The sequence below is a fragment of the Phymastichus coffea genome, unplaced genomic scaffold (assembly GCF_024137745.1).
Source record: "Phymastichus coffea isolate CEN01 unplaced genomic scaffold, Cenicafe_Pcof_1.1 PCOF00009, whole genome shotgun sequence".
In the NCBI taxonomy this organism is placed as follows: domain Eukaryota; kingdom Metazoa; phylum Arthropoda; class Insecta; order Hymenoptera; family Eulophidae; genus Phymastichus; species Phymastichus coffea.
In genome coordinates this window covers 3753034-3771251 of record NW_026706820.1, presented here as the reverse complement: position 1 = coordinate 3771251, position 18218 = coordinate 3753034, and the positions used below count along the sequence as shown (strand labels likewise).

Here is an 18218-nt window from a genome sequence, read left to right as displayed (position 1 = left end):
TAAATCTATGCCCTAAAATCTATGTAAAAAATGCTTTGTTTCATCAATATTACTCTTAATTAACATATTTTAATAAAATAACAAAAACTATTATATCTATGTCTATAAGTAAGTGACGTCACGCCTTATATGGTCATGAAATTTGACTCTGGTACGAAGACAATCATATAATATATAAGGTGGCGGTGTTTAATATGCTAATTGATGTAAACAGATTGATAAGTTTAGCGGGTTGCAGTAATTCAGTGAAATAGCTCAAAGATAGGACCGTTACACCAGATAAAGACCGTTCCACCGCTCTGCTGGGGACTGGTCTTGGGCTCGTTCGCCAACTGCTCTACCTTCCTACTTGGTCTCAGGCTTCTTGAATGCCCTTTTAAGACCTATTCGAATCCCTGGGTCGACGACAATGTATTCTTCTCTGTCGCCGAACCGCGGAGAATGGTTAAATTCACTGGAGATGCGAAGATAACCTCTTTTCTTCGATCTCCTTGCCGATTCCGTTATTGCAATCTGGGCAAAACTTTCGGCTAAATCCCAGCTTACCACAAACGGAACATTAAAAAGGTTCAATGAAATCAATTTTCCGCCTCTCACCTTCTTGCCGCTCGCCAGGAGATCCGGGAGAAGGAGTCCACCTTCTCCCTCGCTATCGCCTATTGCGCTGCTCCGGAGGGCTGTCTCGCATTCCTGATGCCATCTTTCGCAAGATTTTCTCAAAGCCCTTCAGTCGCTTTTCCATTTTCTTGTCAGAATTGGAGGACTGTGCAGCCGATATCATCGTTTGTCCGATGGGTCTCCTGGCAGAGTTCTCCACTTTCTTATAATCCTTTTCCTTCCTTTCCCATTACTCGCAACTGCGGTGCTTTGAGTCTTGTTATCACCCGTTCTTTTACTCGATTGGTATGCGTGTTGAAGGAAGATTGTCGAATTCGGGTCCGCGAACGCGTGTGGGCGTTGACCATATGATAACGTATTTTGTACTTCGGCCGCCCTTCTATTAAATTCACGGATTGATGTCAAATAACTTCGACGCAGTTTGATCTGGATGTTGGGTAAAAGGTTAGCATGCAGCAGGTCTAATAGCCTTTCCAAGGACATTTGTGGCTTCAACCTGTTGACGAGGGTCAACAGGTTGGACATGTAGTCCCTGATTAATTCGTCTTTGCCCTGAAACCGGTTCTGTGCTTCCTGCAACAGCCTTTGCTGATATTGCGTACTGGTTCCAAGTCAACTCAGGTGTGCATGACAAATTCGGCGTAGTTGAGCCATTGGGGTTTGTTTTTGTCGTACCAGGTCCTCGAGTTGCCCTCAAGGATCTCTGATACCGAACACGGCATCTCGTCTTCGGTTAATCCTGCGCCCACACGCAGATCCTCTAACCTGCATAAAAGCGTGTCGACGCTCTGTGCCCTACTGCCTGTAAATCTCAGCTTCCACTCGCGTACTATTTTGCCTATATCGCGGGTCGTGATATATTCGGGACGGTGCCAGACGATCCACTTCGACTCCTTTGTCTTTCTGGTGTGGATCTTACCCTATCCTCTTGGTCCACTTTGCATCCTCTTTCTCGGAGGGCTCCTGAAGAAGTCAGGTCCCTTCCTCTAGGGATATATTTCAGCGGAATAGGTGTACTTCTCGGAATTCCGGAATCGTAGTGGCAGGTGTATGTGTCCTGGAAGTCCATATTGCGTCTCGGGTGCGACTAAATGGAGTCTTACTGGTGCATGTGGACTGCCTCAACCATTCCGTGCATCCCATCCTCCAACTCTCCAATTCTTTGGCGCATATCTTTTACCTTCCGCTTAACCCACATCTGCATAACCTGGAGAATTTGCAGGGTCTCGAGGATCCGATCCACCAACCTTTGATTGCGATCGACCCCTTCATTCAGCTGCTCTATCTCTCTGAATGCATCTTCTAGAGATAGTTTTCTTGCGGACTCTTTCCAGGCACCTGACTCCTGTATCCAAAATTCCGGCTTGCTCCGTCTTCTGCTCCCCTCCTCCTGATCCTGCATATCGAGGCTTCTCTTGTCAGTGGTGTTCTCTTCTTGGCGGCCGGCCTCCTTTCTCCGGGTCCTCATCAAGGCAGTCGAATGTTCTTGACAAATTTGTCAACATGACCCTCTCATTGTTGATGAGCCTTAAGAGATGATCGCTGGGATCCTCTACGTTGGCATCCTACAGCTCGCCGCATATCGTATTGAGCCACGCTTGGTGGATGCGCCTTCTGCGCCCCGCCACTTGCTTACTCAGCGTGGTCTCTTCATAATCAGCGCATTGTATTCTCCCAGCAACCATCGCCCTAGCTGAGCCACCTGCTGAATTATACTTCCATCCTTACGCAGCTTCAGATCCGCCAAGTAACGCTCGTGCTGAGCGGAGGTCAGCTATAATGCCCACGTGTCTACCTAGGCTGATAATAGAGACTTTCTGCCTCCGCACGGGTGTAGGATGCGATGGAGGTTTAAGATTTCGGCCTAATCGATTTATACCGCCTCGTATCACCCAATGAATGACTGGGGTGCTACACTTATTAGTGTGACTCCCTTTTCTGCCTTCATTTCCAAGCGTATACTCGCGAGGTTTCTGAGCGCGTTCAGTCCCCGCAAAATGCAAAATAATGAAATGATAAAAATCCTACCTATAGGTCAGAGCCTGCTGTTTGGTTGCTCCGCCGAGTTAGTATTTCTTGGACTCCACATTTGGTTCTCGTACTCTGCCTGTATCGTCTTCCAGATGCTTCCGTTCCCCCCTTTACCCACTCTAATATGGCTTAAAACAGGTTAGCACCTGTTAATTATTGACAACTTGAGATCGCTTCGACCTTTAGGTTAGTCACGCTTTCAGCCCTAACGTACAATAATTTTTTTAATCGATGTAAGGTCGAAGCAACTCCCTTTTCCTTCTTTCAGAGTGCATACCACACAAACTTAGCGTTATCACCCGCTCAAATCTTCCTAAACGCTCGCGCAATTGTCTCTATCTCCCGTACGTTGATTACATTCGACGCACAAACCTATATGCCTATTATAGGTCCTAATAGTAGTTAAGCGCTATGTAATGGGGAGCGAGAGGATTAAGTCGTGCAAAAAAGGGGAAAATGGTTGTTCAATATCTCACAGAGCAGAGAGCTAACCGCCACTCTGTCAACTACGTATGAGTATACGTGAATCCGCCTTTACGATTGATACAAGCTCCAATTTTTCATAGCTCCTTCAGTTAAACTTTCTTTAATTCATTTGACTTTTAATTCTTGTCTTTTGTGTGGTGTGTAGAGAATGTTATTTACATCCCACGAATTCCTAGACAAAATTAGTTCAAATCTTTCCGGAAAACAAGTTTACTGCAGGCAAAGGTAACGAAAGAATGTAATACGGCGAATAATATGATAATCCTTTTAATCAGATTAGCAATAGAGTTTTCAATACGGGCCGAATGACTTTCGCGCGCACATATACAATGTATATGCATGTTTACAATGTATATGATTATTGCATATAATACCGGATGAGAGAGAGAGAGAGAGCAAATACAAAACTCGTCGTGAACTAACACTCGGCGTGGCGTACTAAAAGGGTTATTCGGCGTATACGAGGTCTGTCGGGAAAGTATCGGGCCTACCTTTATATTTTCGTGCTAGCGTTATTCTTTATTATCTGGTGGGTGGCATCCTTCAAAGTAATCCCCACGTGATTGAATAACATGGTTCCAATGATGTTTCCACTTTTCAAAACAGTCCTGGAACTCACTTTTAGGGATAGCCCTAAGTACACTCGTCGCATTGTTTTCAACCGTTGTTTTGTCATCGAATCGGTGTCATTTGAGTGGTTTTTTAGTTTTGGAAACAGCTAAAAGTCGCAAGGGGCTATGTCGGGACTATATGGAGGTTGTCAAAGCAATGCGATATTGTGTTTGCTCAAAAACTGCTCCAAAAAATTGGATGAATGCGCTGGCGCATTATCGTGATGGAGAAGCCAGTCACCACTTTCCCAAAAGTGCGACCGTTTTCTTCTTACTACATCACGCAAACGTTTCAAAATTTGAACGTAGTATTCTTTATTGATTGTCTGATCTGTTGGTGCATATTAGTGATGTACAACACCTTCACAATCGAAAAAAACAATCAACATTGACTTAACATTGCTCCGACTTTGACGTGTTTTTTTTGGTTTTGGCGATTCAGAATACTTCCACTGTGAAGATTGTTGTTTTGTTTCAGGATCATAAACATAAGCCTTATTCATCACCTGTAATAACTTTTCTAAGCACATTATCATCATTATTGACCATTTCCAGATTGTCCAGAGCGATTTCTAAGCGAATGTTCTTCTGCTCTGCTGTGAGCAATTTTGGGATGAATTTCGCACACACGCATTTCATTCCTAAATTTTTGGTTAAAATTTCTGAAATGATAGTTTTTGGTATCTTAAGGTCTTCTTCTAGTTCTCGCACAGTCATCCGACGATCTTGTTCGATTGCAAGTCGCACCCGCTCATTATTATCTGCGGTTTTTGTCGTCGAAGGTCGGCCGGAACGAGAATCACTATCGACAGAAATGCGACCATCCTTGAACCGTTTATACCACTCTTTTATTCGTGTTTTGCTCATACACTCGCTTCCGAAGGCCTTTTGATTCATTTCAATAGTTTCCGAACTCGTTTTTCCGAGTTGAAAGCAAAATTTGATTCAAATTCGTTGATCTTGTTTTTCAGTCATTTTTGACAATAACAAAATCCGACAAACGCGAAAAAGGCACTGTAAACAAAGACACGTTGCGCATGAACTATACGTCCGGCAGGTGTCAGTAAGTAACCAATAGATTCGTGAGGCTTTACTGTTGACGTTTCTGTCCGGTAGAGGTCGCTCAAACACTATGGCGCGAAGATATAAACGTAGGCCGGATACTTTCCGGACAGACCTCGTACACTACCTACTTTGCAGTACTATATTAAGGTGAAAGTCGCGGTTAGGATAGGTGCACGTACCGTTCCCGTGATCAGCCGTAACCATACGTGAATTTGCGGATAACCAGAAGCTCCTGATTACTGCGGGCGCTGCTACACAGTTTTCGCCGATGCCGCCAAAGCTGTCAATGCTACTGTTCAGCACCGCTGCAAGTTGCTGTTGCTGACTGTTGTCCTCTGTTGCTCTCACTCATAACACTTCAAGATCACGGCCAGAAAATTTGTGTGCAGAAAAATTACAGATGCGCACTGGTTGCCAATTAAGACGTAAATAATTTGATTTACCGCGCGCCCCCTCTCTCTCCAAATCGCTAGCTTACACTCCTCAAGTGCTGCCGAATCGCGAACGAGTGGATACGTATAATCGATTACCGTTGTAAATAAAATAATTCAAATTTTTTACATAGAAAAATAACTTATTGCTTGTAGTCATAATTACAAAAAAGAAATCCTTAAATTATTTAATAATAATTGATAATTAATTGAATTAATTGATAATTAATTGATTGATTAACCCTTAACTGCTATGTGGGGTAAATTTACCCCAGACAGTTTTTAACAATAAATAAAATTTATTTATTTTTTTTTCAACAATTTTTTTCAGTGTGTGTAACATTAATAATTGTTAACCTGAATATTTTTTTTGTAGTAAAAGGTTTGAAATATACTAGAAAAAATTTTCATAGCAAAATATCTAAAATTCTCTGATTTATTCGATGTTTTTTGGGCTGGGGTAGATTTACCCCACCGAGCAGTTACATGGCCAAAATGTTAGGTGTGCAAGTTAAGGGTTAAATTAACTATAAAATATTATTAAACAATTTAAGGTTTTTTTATTTGTAAAAATTATCTACAAGCGATAATTTATTTTTCTATGTAAAATTTACGCTATTGAACTAACTAACTTGTTAGTTAATAACTTTTAACTACGATTTTGGCGATAATTTCGAATTATGCGTAAATTATCTATATTACATTCTGTATTTTTTATAATATTTAAATTTTCTCTAGCGTTGTTATTTTTATTGTAAACAAGAGAAAACGATTTTGCTCATTTGCGGAAATAACGTGAAAAGTGCTACTACTGTGGACAAAAAGTAAGGTGAATTTTCAATTTAAACTTCGCGGGCTTAACATTTCGGGCTAGTTCTTTTTTTCTTGAGTTGGTAGGACTGCGAATGACATCTGGGACAAATTTCATGTCAATGTCATCATCAATAATATATTTACGCTTGTGTTTACCAAACGACCAAGAGTGCATGTTTCGATTTTTACAATGTCTGATTTAATTGAGCAAAGAAGTACCATCAAATTTTGTTTGCGGAATGAAATTTCGGCTGCGGAAACGTTGAGGATGTTGCGGAAGGCCTTTGGTGATTCTACCATGTCGCAGAAAAATGTTTATAAGTGGTACACAGACTTCAAAGAGGGTCTAGAACGTGTTGATGACTTGGAGCGCTCCGGACGACCATCGACGTCAACAGATGACCAACACGTCAATAAAGTGAAGGAATTAGTGCTCGAAAATCGTCGGTTGACTGTTAGAGACCTTACTGATATGATCGGAATATCAGAAGGATCTGTGAAAACAATTTTGAAAGACCATTTGGGCCTACAAAAAGTCAAATCTCGTTTGGTACCGAACACGCTCAATTTCTTGCAAAAAAGTCGCCGCGTTGATGTGTGTGAAACAATGCTTTCTGACTATCAGGACAAGCTCAAATGCATGTTTACGGAAGATGAGACTTGGATTTATGCTTACGACCCTGAAACAACCGACCAATCAAGCGAATATCGTGCTAAAGGCGAGGCCAGACCGAAAAGAGCACGTCAAAGTCGTTCAAAAATCAAGGTCATGATGACAGTTTTCTTCGATTTTCGTGGTGTGGTGCACTATGAATTCCTTCCACCCGGCCAAACTGTTAATAAGGAATATTATTTGAGCGTTATGCGTCGTTTGCGTGAAGCAATTCGTCTAAAAAGACCAGAATTATGGGCCAACAACTCTTGGTTTTTGCATCACGATAATGCACCATCTCACACTGCACTCGTTCTTCGTGACCATTTCGCCAAAAATTCGACGCATATCGTTCCGCAACCACCGTATTCGCCTGATTTGGCTCCGTGTGACTTCTGGCTATTCCCAAAACTCAAGAGACCACTCCGGGGAACGCGTTTCGAGTCGATTGAGGAGATAAGAGCTGAATCGAAGAAGGCGCTGATGGCTATACCGGAAAGGGACTATTTGGCATGTTTCGAGGATTGGAAAAAACGTTGGCATAAGTGTATTTTATCGGGAGGGGATTACTTCGAAGGGGATGACATTGATGTAGAAGAATAAATAAAGATTTTTCATTTTACAAACAAATTCACCTTACTTTTTGCCCACAGTAGTATACGGCGTAAATGGGACTCTAAAATCTGCGTATATATAGGCTCAATTTTGCACAGGTGAGAGATATTCTCTCCTAGCCTTGCAAAGTGAGCACTTGAGATCGAATAAACTTGGCTTATACCTGTGTTATTTTTCTCTTGTGATTAGCTAAGCAAGCCTTCCTTCTCCTATTTTAATTTATGCTCGACTCATAGAACACTTCGTGCTATGAGAAACTAGGGCAAAGTCTTTCTTTCCTCAATTCCATTCGAAGCAATCATATATATTTAATATTATAAGTTTGATTTTCAAATTCAATATTAATATCATTACTTCAATGTCAAACGAGATCTTACTCAATGAAGCAACAGACCACGAGAGTACGAACTAATACAAATAATAAGTGATAAGTAAAATGACAAACTTAAAGCGATTTCCTATAATTTTAAAAGATACAGATCTTCTTTACTGCTTGCAATATATTTTGAATACATAATATTTACTTTTCTGTTGCTGTTATCACTCTTTAAATTTTGTTTTTAATTGGTCTATATGCGCCTATCTTAACGCGTGGAAATATAATTGTCCTTATTATAGCTTATATAAGCACGTGTCCTATACTATGTTTGTTTTCTTATGCTGGAGAAATTAAAATGTACTTAAAATTTACCTAATAGTCAAACTGACTCAAAATACGAAATTAGCTATTCGAAAAACCTATAGATCTGTTATTTGAACTTATATTTAATGAATTTTGTATATTTGACCATAAAATGGCTTAAAAGATTAAGCTGATCTTGGATTTGGATTCAGCACCTCGAAAAACCTATAGAGCCACTATTTCAAGTTATTTTTGGTAAATTTTGCAGTATGGACCTTAAAATAACCTTGAACATGACATTGAAGAGTTAAACTGATCCCGCATTTTGACTCAACGATCCAAAAAATCTGTTGACCTACTATTTTAAGTTAGTTTTGATGAATTCTGTGGATATAACCTTGATATGACCTTGAAGCTGATTTGATCAGATTAAACTTATCTCAGGTTTGGAATCAGCGACCTTGAAAACATACAGGTACCATAGTGTAGTTTTCGGTATTTAACATTTTTTTTATGGGGCTATGTTATTTATTCATGTTTATGTTTCATTTTATTTTTGTCAACTTGCAAATAGGTTAACTAATTTACCTCTACAAGAAAGAATGATTTTTTAGTACTTTTTTGTCAATGAATATGATAAAAATTATCTTCCTTATATTTTAGCGTACTAATCATAAATATGAGAAACATTTTTATGAATTTGTTAATTTTTTCCATATCTTGCTAATGCTAAGTTATCTAATTGGCAGGCCTGTGCAACGTTCAGGTTGTCTATTATTTCAGTTAAGAAAATGAGTGATTTTTTTCTACTTAACTAAAATACTTGAAAATGTAATAATTTCGAAATAGATTATCCTTATTGTAGTCAATTGTAGTCAAGACTCGTTTATTATATAACGGGGGTTGATTAACTGTTGCAATGGAGTTTTGTATAAGAACAATCTCCCACGATGCAGAGCTAATCGCCGCTCCATTAATCACGTATGAGCATACGTGTATTCGCCTTTACGATTGATACTTACGATTGAGACGCCCCAATGTCTCCTTTCCATTAAAGTTGAACCCACCTTTAGTCACCTGACTTGTAACGCTTGTATTATCTTAGGTGTATGGAGACTAATGTTTATTTCCCACTATTCCCTAAACAAAATCGGTTCAAAAGATTTCAGGAAACGGATCCGTTAAATTAAAGGGAAACGAAAGAACGTAATGCTGTGAATAGAAATCAAACGTTTTATAGAATTAAAAGTTAGTCTTTTGTGGGTTGAAAAACTTACTCACGCGTATAAGATTAACACTTATCCTGGGAGAGAGAGAGAGAATACAAAATACTACCGCGAACTAAAACCCTCGGCACGAATACGAAAGGGGCAACGGTCACCTACAAAAATACGCTTAGAAATATTTCGTAGCGCGGAAATAAGGTGGTGTACCTACCCTTCGGTGCAATTATAGTGATCAGTCGTAATTGATATCGTCTACAATTGTAGCTCCCAGGTGATGCTGCTGCAGCTCTGTTCTGGTTACCGTATTAGTTGCTGATTGTTCACTTCTCTCTGCTGCTATCTCAGCTGTGCTTTTCCTCGCTTCTCAATCTCACACCTACTCATGTACCGAAACAAAACTAAAATTTCAACTTGGCGGACGATAAAGAAACACACGGCAAAATTTGGCAGTAATCTAGTAAATAGCTGAGGCTATACTAAAACTTAAACTCGCGCACGCCCCCTCTCTCTCCTAATCGTTTGCTATAGCACTTCGAGTATGCCGAATCGCGAACGTATCGATATGTCGAATCGACTACTGTTGCAATTGATAGAAAAATCTTGCATGTGACTTTGGTAATTTCAAATAATGATAATTGAATTAGGTAAACTTTCATAAAACACTATGTGTAAGAGTTACTTTTTTAATATTTATTTTTCCGAAACCTGCCTGGGTACCCTTATTAGAATTTCATTCAAGCATTTCTCTACAATATATTTAAATTTTGAAGCAATCGCTAATTTTTTACATTTTCTTCCACACCTTTCTACAATTAATGGGAAAATTAGTTACTTGCTATTTATGACTACAGGAAACAAAGCATAATAAATACAGATACGTAGTGTGCTTCTGCACTATTTAAAATAACCATAGTTTTTGAAGTAACAAAAAATAAGAGATCCAAAAATTATATTGTATTGATATAATAAAAGAACGTTTATTTATTCTTTTTCAAATAGACCAAAATAATAGTATTGAAGGGTTTCTATATTGCGCTAAATGTAACTTATTAGGAGTATAATGTAACTTGGTCTATTTTCAGAAATAAGAAAAAGAAAAAAATATAAATGAGGGGAGTATAGAAGTGAGGGAAAAATGTATATAAAAAAAAAAAAATCAGAAGTATATTTATTAAAAATGAAGTGAGAAAAGTAGAAAGTAAAATAGTTAGTTTTATTGTCATTAATGCAGGAAATATCTGCCTACGTAAAATCCAATGCAAATTCATGATAAAATTTAGTAATCTGATGATATAATTTTAAAATTGTAATGAAGAATCATGGATTTGCCGGTTTTTTATCGTTCGGTCTCTCACCGTTGTTTACGAGCAGCATCAAGCGGAGAGTGTATTCGTATGTGCGCATTCTCATGCCTGTCTTTTTTCTGTTCTATGTGCGGTAAGAGACGATTATTAAAGCCGAGAGTAAGTGACAAAGAAAAGGAGACGATGAGATGAAAAGTGAGAAAGATTGAGAAAGAGAGCGAATAAAACGCGTATTGCGTGCGCAATGGAGTGGGGAACAAAATCGGCAGTTCGAAGCAGTAACTACGTAGGCTAGCTTTCCTCATTGTATTTTATAGGTTACGAATCACGACCTCGTCGATGCTTAGTAGAAGATACACACTTGATGCGGAAAGCGTGTTCGTGAGCTGGTGATTAGGTCACATGTGGTTACCAGCAAGGTGCGCGTTAACGGCTCCTACGAACATTTTTGTGATGGACAATCAACAGCAAGGCGGTGTTACGTAGTTTCGGATTGGGTTTAGGTCTATGCCTTGCTCTCTCTCTTCTCTCTCTTTCTCTTCTTTCTTTCTTTCTTCTCTCTCTCTCGCTCTCTCACTATCTCTCTATATACAGTGCTCGGCACGTACTTTTACCCACCCTGAGGCGAAATTTATCAAACTTTAAAGTTTTATATCTCAGCGATAAAGAGTCGTAGAATAAAAAAACTTGACGTCATTTTAAACGTAATAGCAAAAGCTTTAAGTATCGTGAAGATAATACTGTTTGTACTAGGATTAAGTTTTTTATGTTTAAAAAATGAACATAAAAAATTCCTTTGTCCATATACAAATTTATTTATTTGCTACGCAAATCAGCGGATCATTCAAACTCCAAGCAAAATTAAAAGGTGAATCGTTTCTCTTTGAAATAAAAGGAACAGAACTCATTTCTTATTTTTTTATACAGAGATATAGCTTTTTATAAAAAAAATTGTTTTTTTTCATCAGCTCATATCTCGATTACTATACATTAAATAAAAAACTTTAAAAACAAAAGTTGTTTCTTTTTTGGTAAAGAATACAAAAATAAAATGGAAACTAAGATATGGAACAAGTTTTTTTTTTTCATTTTTTCACGCTAGCCATTTGTTAAATAAAAAATTATATTTTTGTTACTTTGAAAGTATTATATTATTTTTGTAACATTTTGTCTTATTACAAAATAAGTTGTAACGGAGAATCTTGGCTAGGCCGATTTCGTTCGTCTGACTCACGCAAATGTCCGTGCGCCGCGCCAAGCTGAGAGTGTGTGCGTGTGGTATACACACTCATGCTTGGATTTTTGTTTACGAGGTGCTGAACACAGGCTGAGCTGACGACTGGAGCGATGGAGATGGCGCAAAAGAAAGAAAGAGGAAGAGAGAGAAAGAGAGAGAAAGAAAGAGAGAGAAAGAGAGAGAGAGAGAAAGAGAGAGAGAGAGAAAGAGAGAGAGAGAGAGAAAGAGAGAGAGCACTCGAATCGTGGATGATTGCGGAAAATTCGAGAGTCTCTTCTAGGCTTTGGGCAGAGAAAGTCGTACGCGTGGATTGAACCGAAAGTCACGGTTTTCCGGAGTTGGCCCCGCGACCTACGGACGAGTATTTGAGTGTAAGGCTGGGTCGCACGCAGCCGTGTTCCGAAGGATATCCGGCACTGGTACGTGTGGGTAACCGGCGAGGGGCGCGGGTGCGCGCGCGAACAGTTCGGACGTGCTGCAATACTGAGTAAAAGAGAGACGGCGGACACAACGACAACAGCAATGATCGAGCGAAACAACGGATTGAGGCAGCAGTTTTGTGGAGCGAGCGAGAGGACGAGCAAGAAGGTAAACAGCTATGACAATAAACACCAGCGAGACGGTTAGCGAGAAGGAGCGCACCAGTGACGTCACACTGCAGAGCGTTCCAGCCGTCGGAGAGGCTCACGGTCGAGGTCGGTGCCGTGTTGTTCTCTTATTTTTCTCTTTCTCTCGTGCATGTTTGGGCGCCAGCTTATGGGTGGTAGCACGGTAGACCTCCTGGCTACCCGGTCAATGAATTAACGGCGGAAAGTGTTTTGTCGGGCATTTGTTGTAATATTTTGTTTTATACAGGGAATCGGCAAGCTGATCAGCCACCGATTCACCTTCGCATTCGGATTTATTATTGTGTCGCTCGTAGTGTATAGGCGTTAGATCGCCGTATTATAATCGATTGTTGACGAGTAAAGGATTAGTGTGTTAATCCGCTGTTGTGTTTATTCGCCACTGTATCACTCCTTCGAATCTGTACGTTTAACGTGTTTATGCTCGACGCGTTATTCAGTCGTGGGAACGTCTTTCGCTTTCCGAATCCCCGAATAAATAATTTGTGCGGACGGCTGGGAGCTACCCAGACGGGAACGGTCGTTAATTCTCTGTTACAAAGTTTAATTATATTTACATAATAATAATATGATAATATACAATAAGTATGTATTACTTTATAAATTTGTCTAGTAATTATTTATTTCTATTTATTTTTATTTATTTATTTATTGATAAACTTAACTAAAAATTTATTATTGGAAATCGGTTTGAGACTTTTTATCGTAATTAAATATAAAAAAAATAAAGAATATGAAAAATAAAAATATGGCTAGCGTGAAAAAATGAAAAAAAAAATTTGTTTCAGATCTTGGTTTTCACTTTATTTTTGTCTTCTTTATCAAAAAAGAAACAACTTTTGTTTTTAAAGATTTTTTTATTTAATGCATAGTAATCGAGATATGAGCTGGTAAAAAAACGATTTTTTTATAAAAAAAGCTATATCTGTATAACAAATTCAGAAATGAGTTCTGTCACTGTTATTTTAAAGAGGAACAATTCCGCCTTTTTATTTTGCTTGGATTTTTAAAGATGCACTGATTTACGTAGCAAATAAATAAATTTGTATATGGGCTATCACGGGGTGGATTAGCTGGTACAAAATGGGTTTACTAAAGAACAAACTCCCACAATGCAGAGCTAATCGACGCTCCGTTAATCACGTATGAGTATACGTATATTCGCCTTTACGTTTAATACTTTCGTTCCAATGCCTCCTTTTTCAACAGAGTTGAACTCACCTTAAGTCACCTGACTTGTGACACTCGACCCATCTTAGGTGTGAATGTACTAATGTTTACTCTAACTATTCTCTAGATGAAATCGATTTAAAAAAATAACTGGTGACGGATCCATTAAACTAAAGGGGAACGAAATAACGTAACACGGCGAATAAAATTAAGATCGTTTATCACACAAAAAACTGCAGTCCTCGTTGGGCCGAAAGATTTGCGCACGCGAATAGGATTTACAATTTGTTACAATAATACGGCGAGAGAGAGAGAGAGAGAGAATTCAAAATTCTACCGCGAAAACTAACGCTCGGTGCGAATACAAAAACGGTCACGATCCACAAAATACTTACGAAAGTATTTTGTCGCGTAGAAAAAGGGAGGTGCACCTACCTTGCGGTGCAATTACGGTGATCAGCCGTAATTGTTGTTCAGCAAAATAATCGGTGCTCCTTGTGCAACCAGCTGCGCTGCCTCGGTCACTAAGATCGGTGACTGCTGTACTCAATCAATGCTGCTGTTCGCTGCTGCTGTGTTTTGCTGCTACTTTTATTGTCTTTTTGCATTCACTCGCGCACGTATACAAAAAAAAAACAGGAAAACTACTTTTAGTTTAGAACACAGTAGAAAACTATTTGGCGGTACTCTCACGAATAACAGCTGAGACTTAACTGAAAAATTGAACTTTCGCGCGCCCCCTCTCTCTCCTAGACGTTCGCTCTAGCATCGTGAGTGCTACCGAATCGCTAATGTATCGATTGATCGAATCGACTACCATTGCAGGGCACAAACAAAAGAAATTTTTGATGTTCATTTTTGAAGCATAAAAAACTTAATTCTAGTAAAAAACTATTATCTTAACGTTACTTAAAACTGTTGCTATTACCTTTAAAATGGAGTCAAGTTTTTTATTCTAAGACTCTTTTTCCCTGAGATATAAAACTTTAAAGTTTGGCAAATTTCGCCTCAGGGTGTGCAAAAGTACGTGCCGGGAACTGTATATCTTTTGTATAACTAGGTGTCAGTTCAATAAGCATGTGACTAGACTGTATTCTTGGATCCGCTTTACATAATGCTTGTTAGTTACGTGTCGGCAATGGTGCTTTGGCATGTAACATAGCTGCAAAAATTTCCGTACACGTACACGAATGTTTTGTATTTATGAATTTGAGGCGCTTGGTTGCGAATGAGTAAAGATTATAATGTTGAGTTTATGTTACAGTCTTTCGATCTAATTTCGATGAAAAGCACTAATATTGGCTCCCATATAGTTAGCACTATTTAATCGTGGAAACATTTTCGCCTCCTAAATCCTCTTTTTTCAAATATTGTGTGGATCGCTGCGAGTTAATCTATATAAGTGTTGGTCGATTATCACAATACGAAATCATGAAAATTTAATATAATTGAATACCTTGGTGGAGTGTTGTCACCTAGAAATGATTTGCATAATCGTTCCGCTTCTCTACGAGTAATCATTCCACAGCGTCTCGAAGAAACCGGCATTGCACCAGCTCGTCTTAGAATTTCTAACTGAACTGGTGTGCATTGGACGCATGTAATACCAAGAGCAACTCGTCTATTATGAATTTCATTATAGCTGAATTGCTTTAAAAGAGTGTTACTGATTTGTGCTAGACATAATCGTTCTTGTTTTTCAATAAAAAGTGATACTATACGTATTCCATACAATAATACTGTACCTACGTGTAGTTCCTGGAATAAATAAAAGTAAGGTTAATGAGAATACAAAAGTTCATAGGTCATTCAGTTTATTTTTATATCTTCTGTCATATAAATCTATCTATTTTGTTATGCTTAATTTTATTAAAAAAATCATTATTTACTTTTTCTCATACATATCATCATTTTTATAGAATTTTATAAAATTGAAAAAAGTCAGCTATTTAACCATTATTTGTGACAGAAATTAAAAATTAGAACAATGAAATATACTACTTCTTGTTTCAAATTTTTATATCTTGACCAAATAACAACGGCACACAAAAAATCTTTAAGCTAGACATGCCACACATATATACTACCACTCAAAAGTTGAAGATCACCTCAAATGAAAACTACAAATTTTAAAAGTTTTTATTTAAGATTCTATGCATCGTAGGAAACTTTTGCACACCAGTGTACACCTCACGAGAAGGACAACCGATACGAGTGCGACACGGAGAATTGTAGCGAAGAGAAGCAAGGCAGCCGTTCGCACGACTAGCAGTATCAGCGCCGATATCCTAGGACCCGAGCGAGAACTTTAAGGCGATCGCCTACTAGTAAAAAACGGATACGCAAGATAGATCCGCGAAGTGAGTGCGCTACTAAATCCTGAAGGGTTAAGCGAGCGATTAGCACTGTAAGTACTAGCTCGTCATTTAGTTTTCTCTCTCCTTACGCTCGTCTTGTATAATTTTTCGTTTGATCCGCTTGTTACAGCGTCTAGTGCTTCAGACGTATGTTATCATTTCTTTGTACCGTGTATTAATGTTTTATCGCGTCGACTATCATTCGCCTGTGAATCCGACTGAGCAAGCATGTTAGCTTACAGATTTGTATACGGCGCGCTGGTTCGCTTTCTATCGGTGGCTGCTCATAACGTAACTTAAGCCCGAGTTCGGTTCACTCACGTGGCGCGTGCGTTATACTCGTTTATCTCGGGTGCATGTCTACGAGTGTTTATGTTGCACTGGCCTATATAACGCAGGCGCGTAGCTCGATTTTCGTCGAGTTTACGTTTCGCAACTCTAAAATTTGTATCAACTTCCCTCTTGCTAATACAAACTACTATTTATCTGAAATTTGTGCCGAGTTATTAGCCTAACCACTCCCGCTCTATTTATAATAGTCAGTCACTTTATTAATTCGCGCCTCGTTCCCACTCAGTTATTCACTAGTTGATTTTCGTGTAGCTCATGACACTCTCTGCGGGTTGATTTCTCTCTCTTGACGAAGGAGGCAATCTGAAGCAGCTGGACCCTGGACGCGCCTATGCGGGAGCTTAGGGTTGTACAGGGTAACGACAACGCTTGCTACATATAATTGTCATCCGCCAATAATAATTCATTTTTGTTTCGGCTTCTGTTCGAAATACCTCGAGCAAAAGTCCCGTTACAACAGATAACTTTAAAGGTCTTGTAATACTCTTTCAACGTACGAAGTCTATCTCAAAAGTACCCAACCTACCTCGACTTCTTGGCACTTGATTTAATCTTTGTCATCCTTCAAAGTAGTCCCCATTTGACTGAATAAGATGCTTATATCGATGTTTCTACTTATTAAAGCACTCTTGAAAGTCAGACTTTGGAATCGTCTTTAGTGCATTCGTCTCATTAGTTTTACCAGTCTCTTTATCGTCGAATCGATGTCTTTTAAGCATTTTTAATCGAGGAAATAGCGAAAAGTCGCAGGGAGCTATATTGGGACTATATTGAGGCTGATGGAGCTGCGCAACACTGTGTTTCAATAAATACTGCTGCACAAGGTTTGACGCGTGCGCTGGAGCATTGTCGTAATGAAGATGCTAGTCACCGGTTTCCCAAAGTTACGATCATTTTTTCCTTATATCATGCAATCTTTTCAAAACTTCAACGTAGCACTTTTGTTGATTCTCTGGCTTTTAGGAGCATGTTTGTGGTGCAAAACACCCTTATAATCGAAAAAAACAATCAACATTGACTTGATGTTGCTTCGACTTTGACGGGCTTTTTTCGGCCGAGGCTTTCACTCCGAAGATTGTTATTTTGTTTCAGAATCATAATCAAACTTTTATCAAGATTAAAGCAAAATTTTATGTAAATTCGCGTTTCGGTTTGTTCTGATGAACACAAGAAAGTCATTGTAAGCAAATGCACGTTGCGTGGAAACTAAGGCATTTTGTAGATATCTCGGACTATTGATGAATAGGGTAAGAATTGCTGGTGACGTACGTACTCTCCAAAGGTCACCTGAGTCTCTCCTTGCAAAGATATGAACGTAGATCGACTTTTTTTGAAACAGACCTCGTATTGTACAAAAAAAATTGTTTGCTATACATATGTCTATTTTCCGCATGCGCAAAGATTTAAAATTTTCAAAAATTTTTGGAACAACTTTGACAACTTAAATGATAGCCAGAAATAATGAAATCTAAGTAAACTTAAAGTCATTCAAAAGGCATTTGCTGAAGTTTCAAAATGATAAATCGAATGTTATGCTTGATATTTTTTTTTATGATACGGCAGATGATTTTATAAAAAATTACTATATTTCAAAAATGTTTCGTGTTTTGAATACTATGTGTCCTAAAAAAAAACCTAAATACAAAAAAATGTGTTTTTGAATTGAATATAAAGTTAGAAAAATTTTATCTGAAATAGAAAAATTAAAATTTTTCTAACTTAAAAAAATATTTTTTTTTAAGAATTTTAATTCAATTTATACGAGATATGTTATATATAAATGCATAAGAAAGTATACTGGTATAAAATAAAGTAAATTTCTTATACTTTTAAAAATAATAAAATTTTTTATTTTCTACATTTCGTAGCTGTAAATTTTTTAATAATGTATATTGTAACGGGGTAAAACCGTTTAATTATTTTATTCGTGCAATTATACTAAAAGGACGAGCGTAATTATTTATGCTCAATACATAAATCGGAGAGCATGTGGAAACGTGCGT

At 38.3% G+C, this 18218-nt stretch overlaps 1 protein-coding gene across 1 annotated transcript in view; it reads right to left on the bottom strand.

Annotated features, from left to right (window-relative positions):
• The window catches only part of LOC131671335 (SKI family transcriptional corepressor 1 homolog-B), a 606894-nt gene extending 591703 nt beyond the window's left edge, over positions 1-15191 (bottom strand). The window contains exons 1-2 of the mRNA XM_058947696.1: positions 15175-15191; positions 14964-15128 (exon numbers count right to left, since the gene is read on the bottom strand). Of these exons, the coding sequence (XP_058803679.1) occupies positions 14964-15128; positions 15175-15191 (182 nt within the window). The remainder of the gene's footprint in view (positions 1-14963; positions 15129-15174) is intronic.
• Between the last annotated feature and the right edge of the window lie 3027 nt (positions 15192-18218).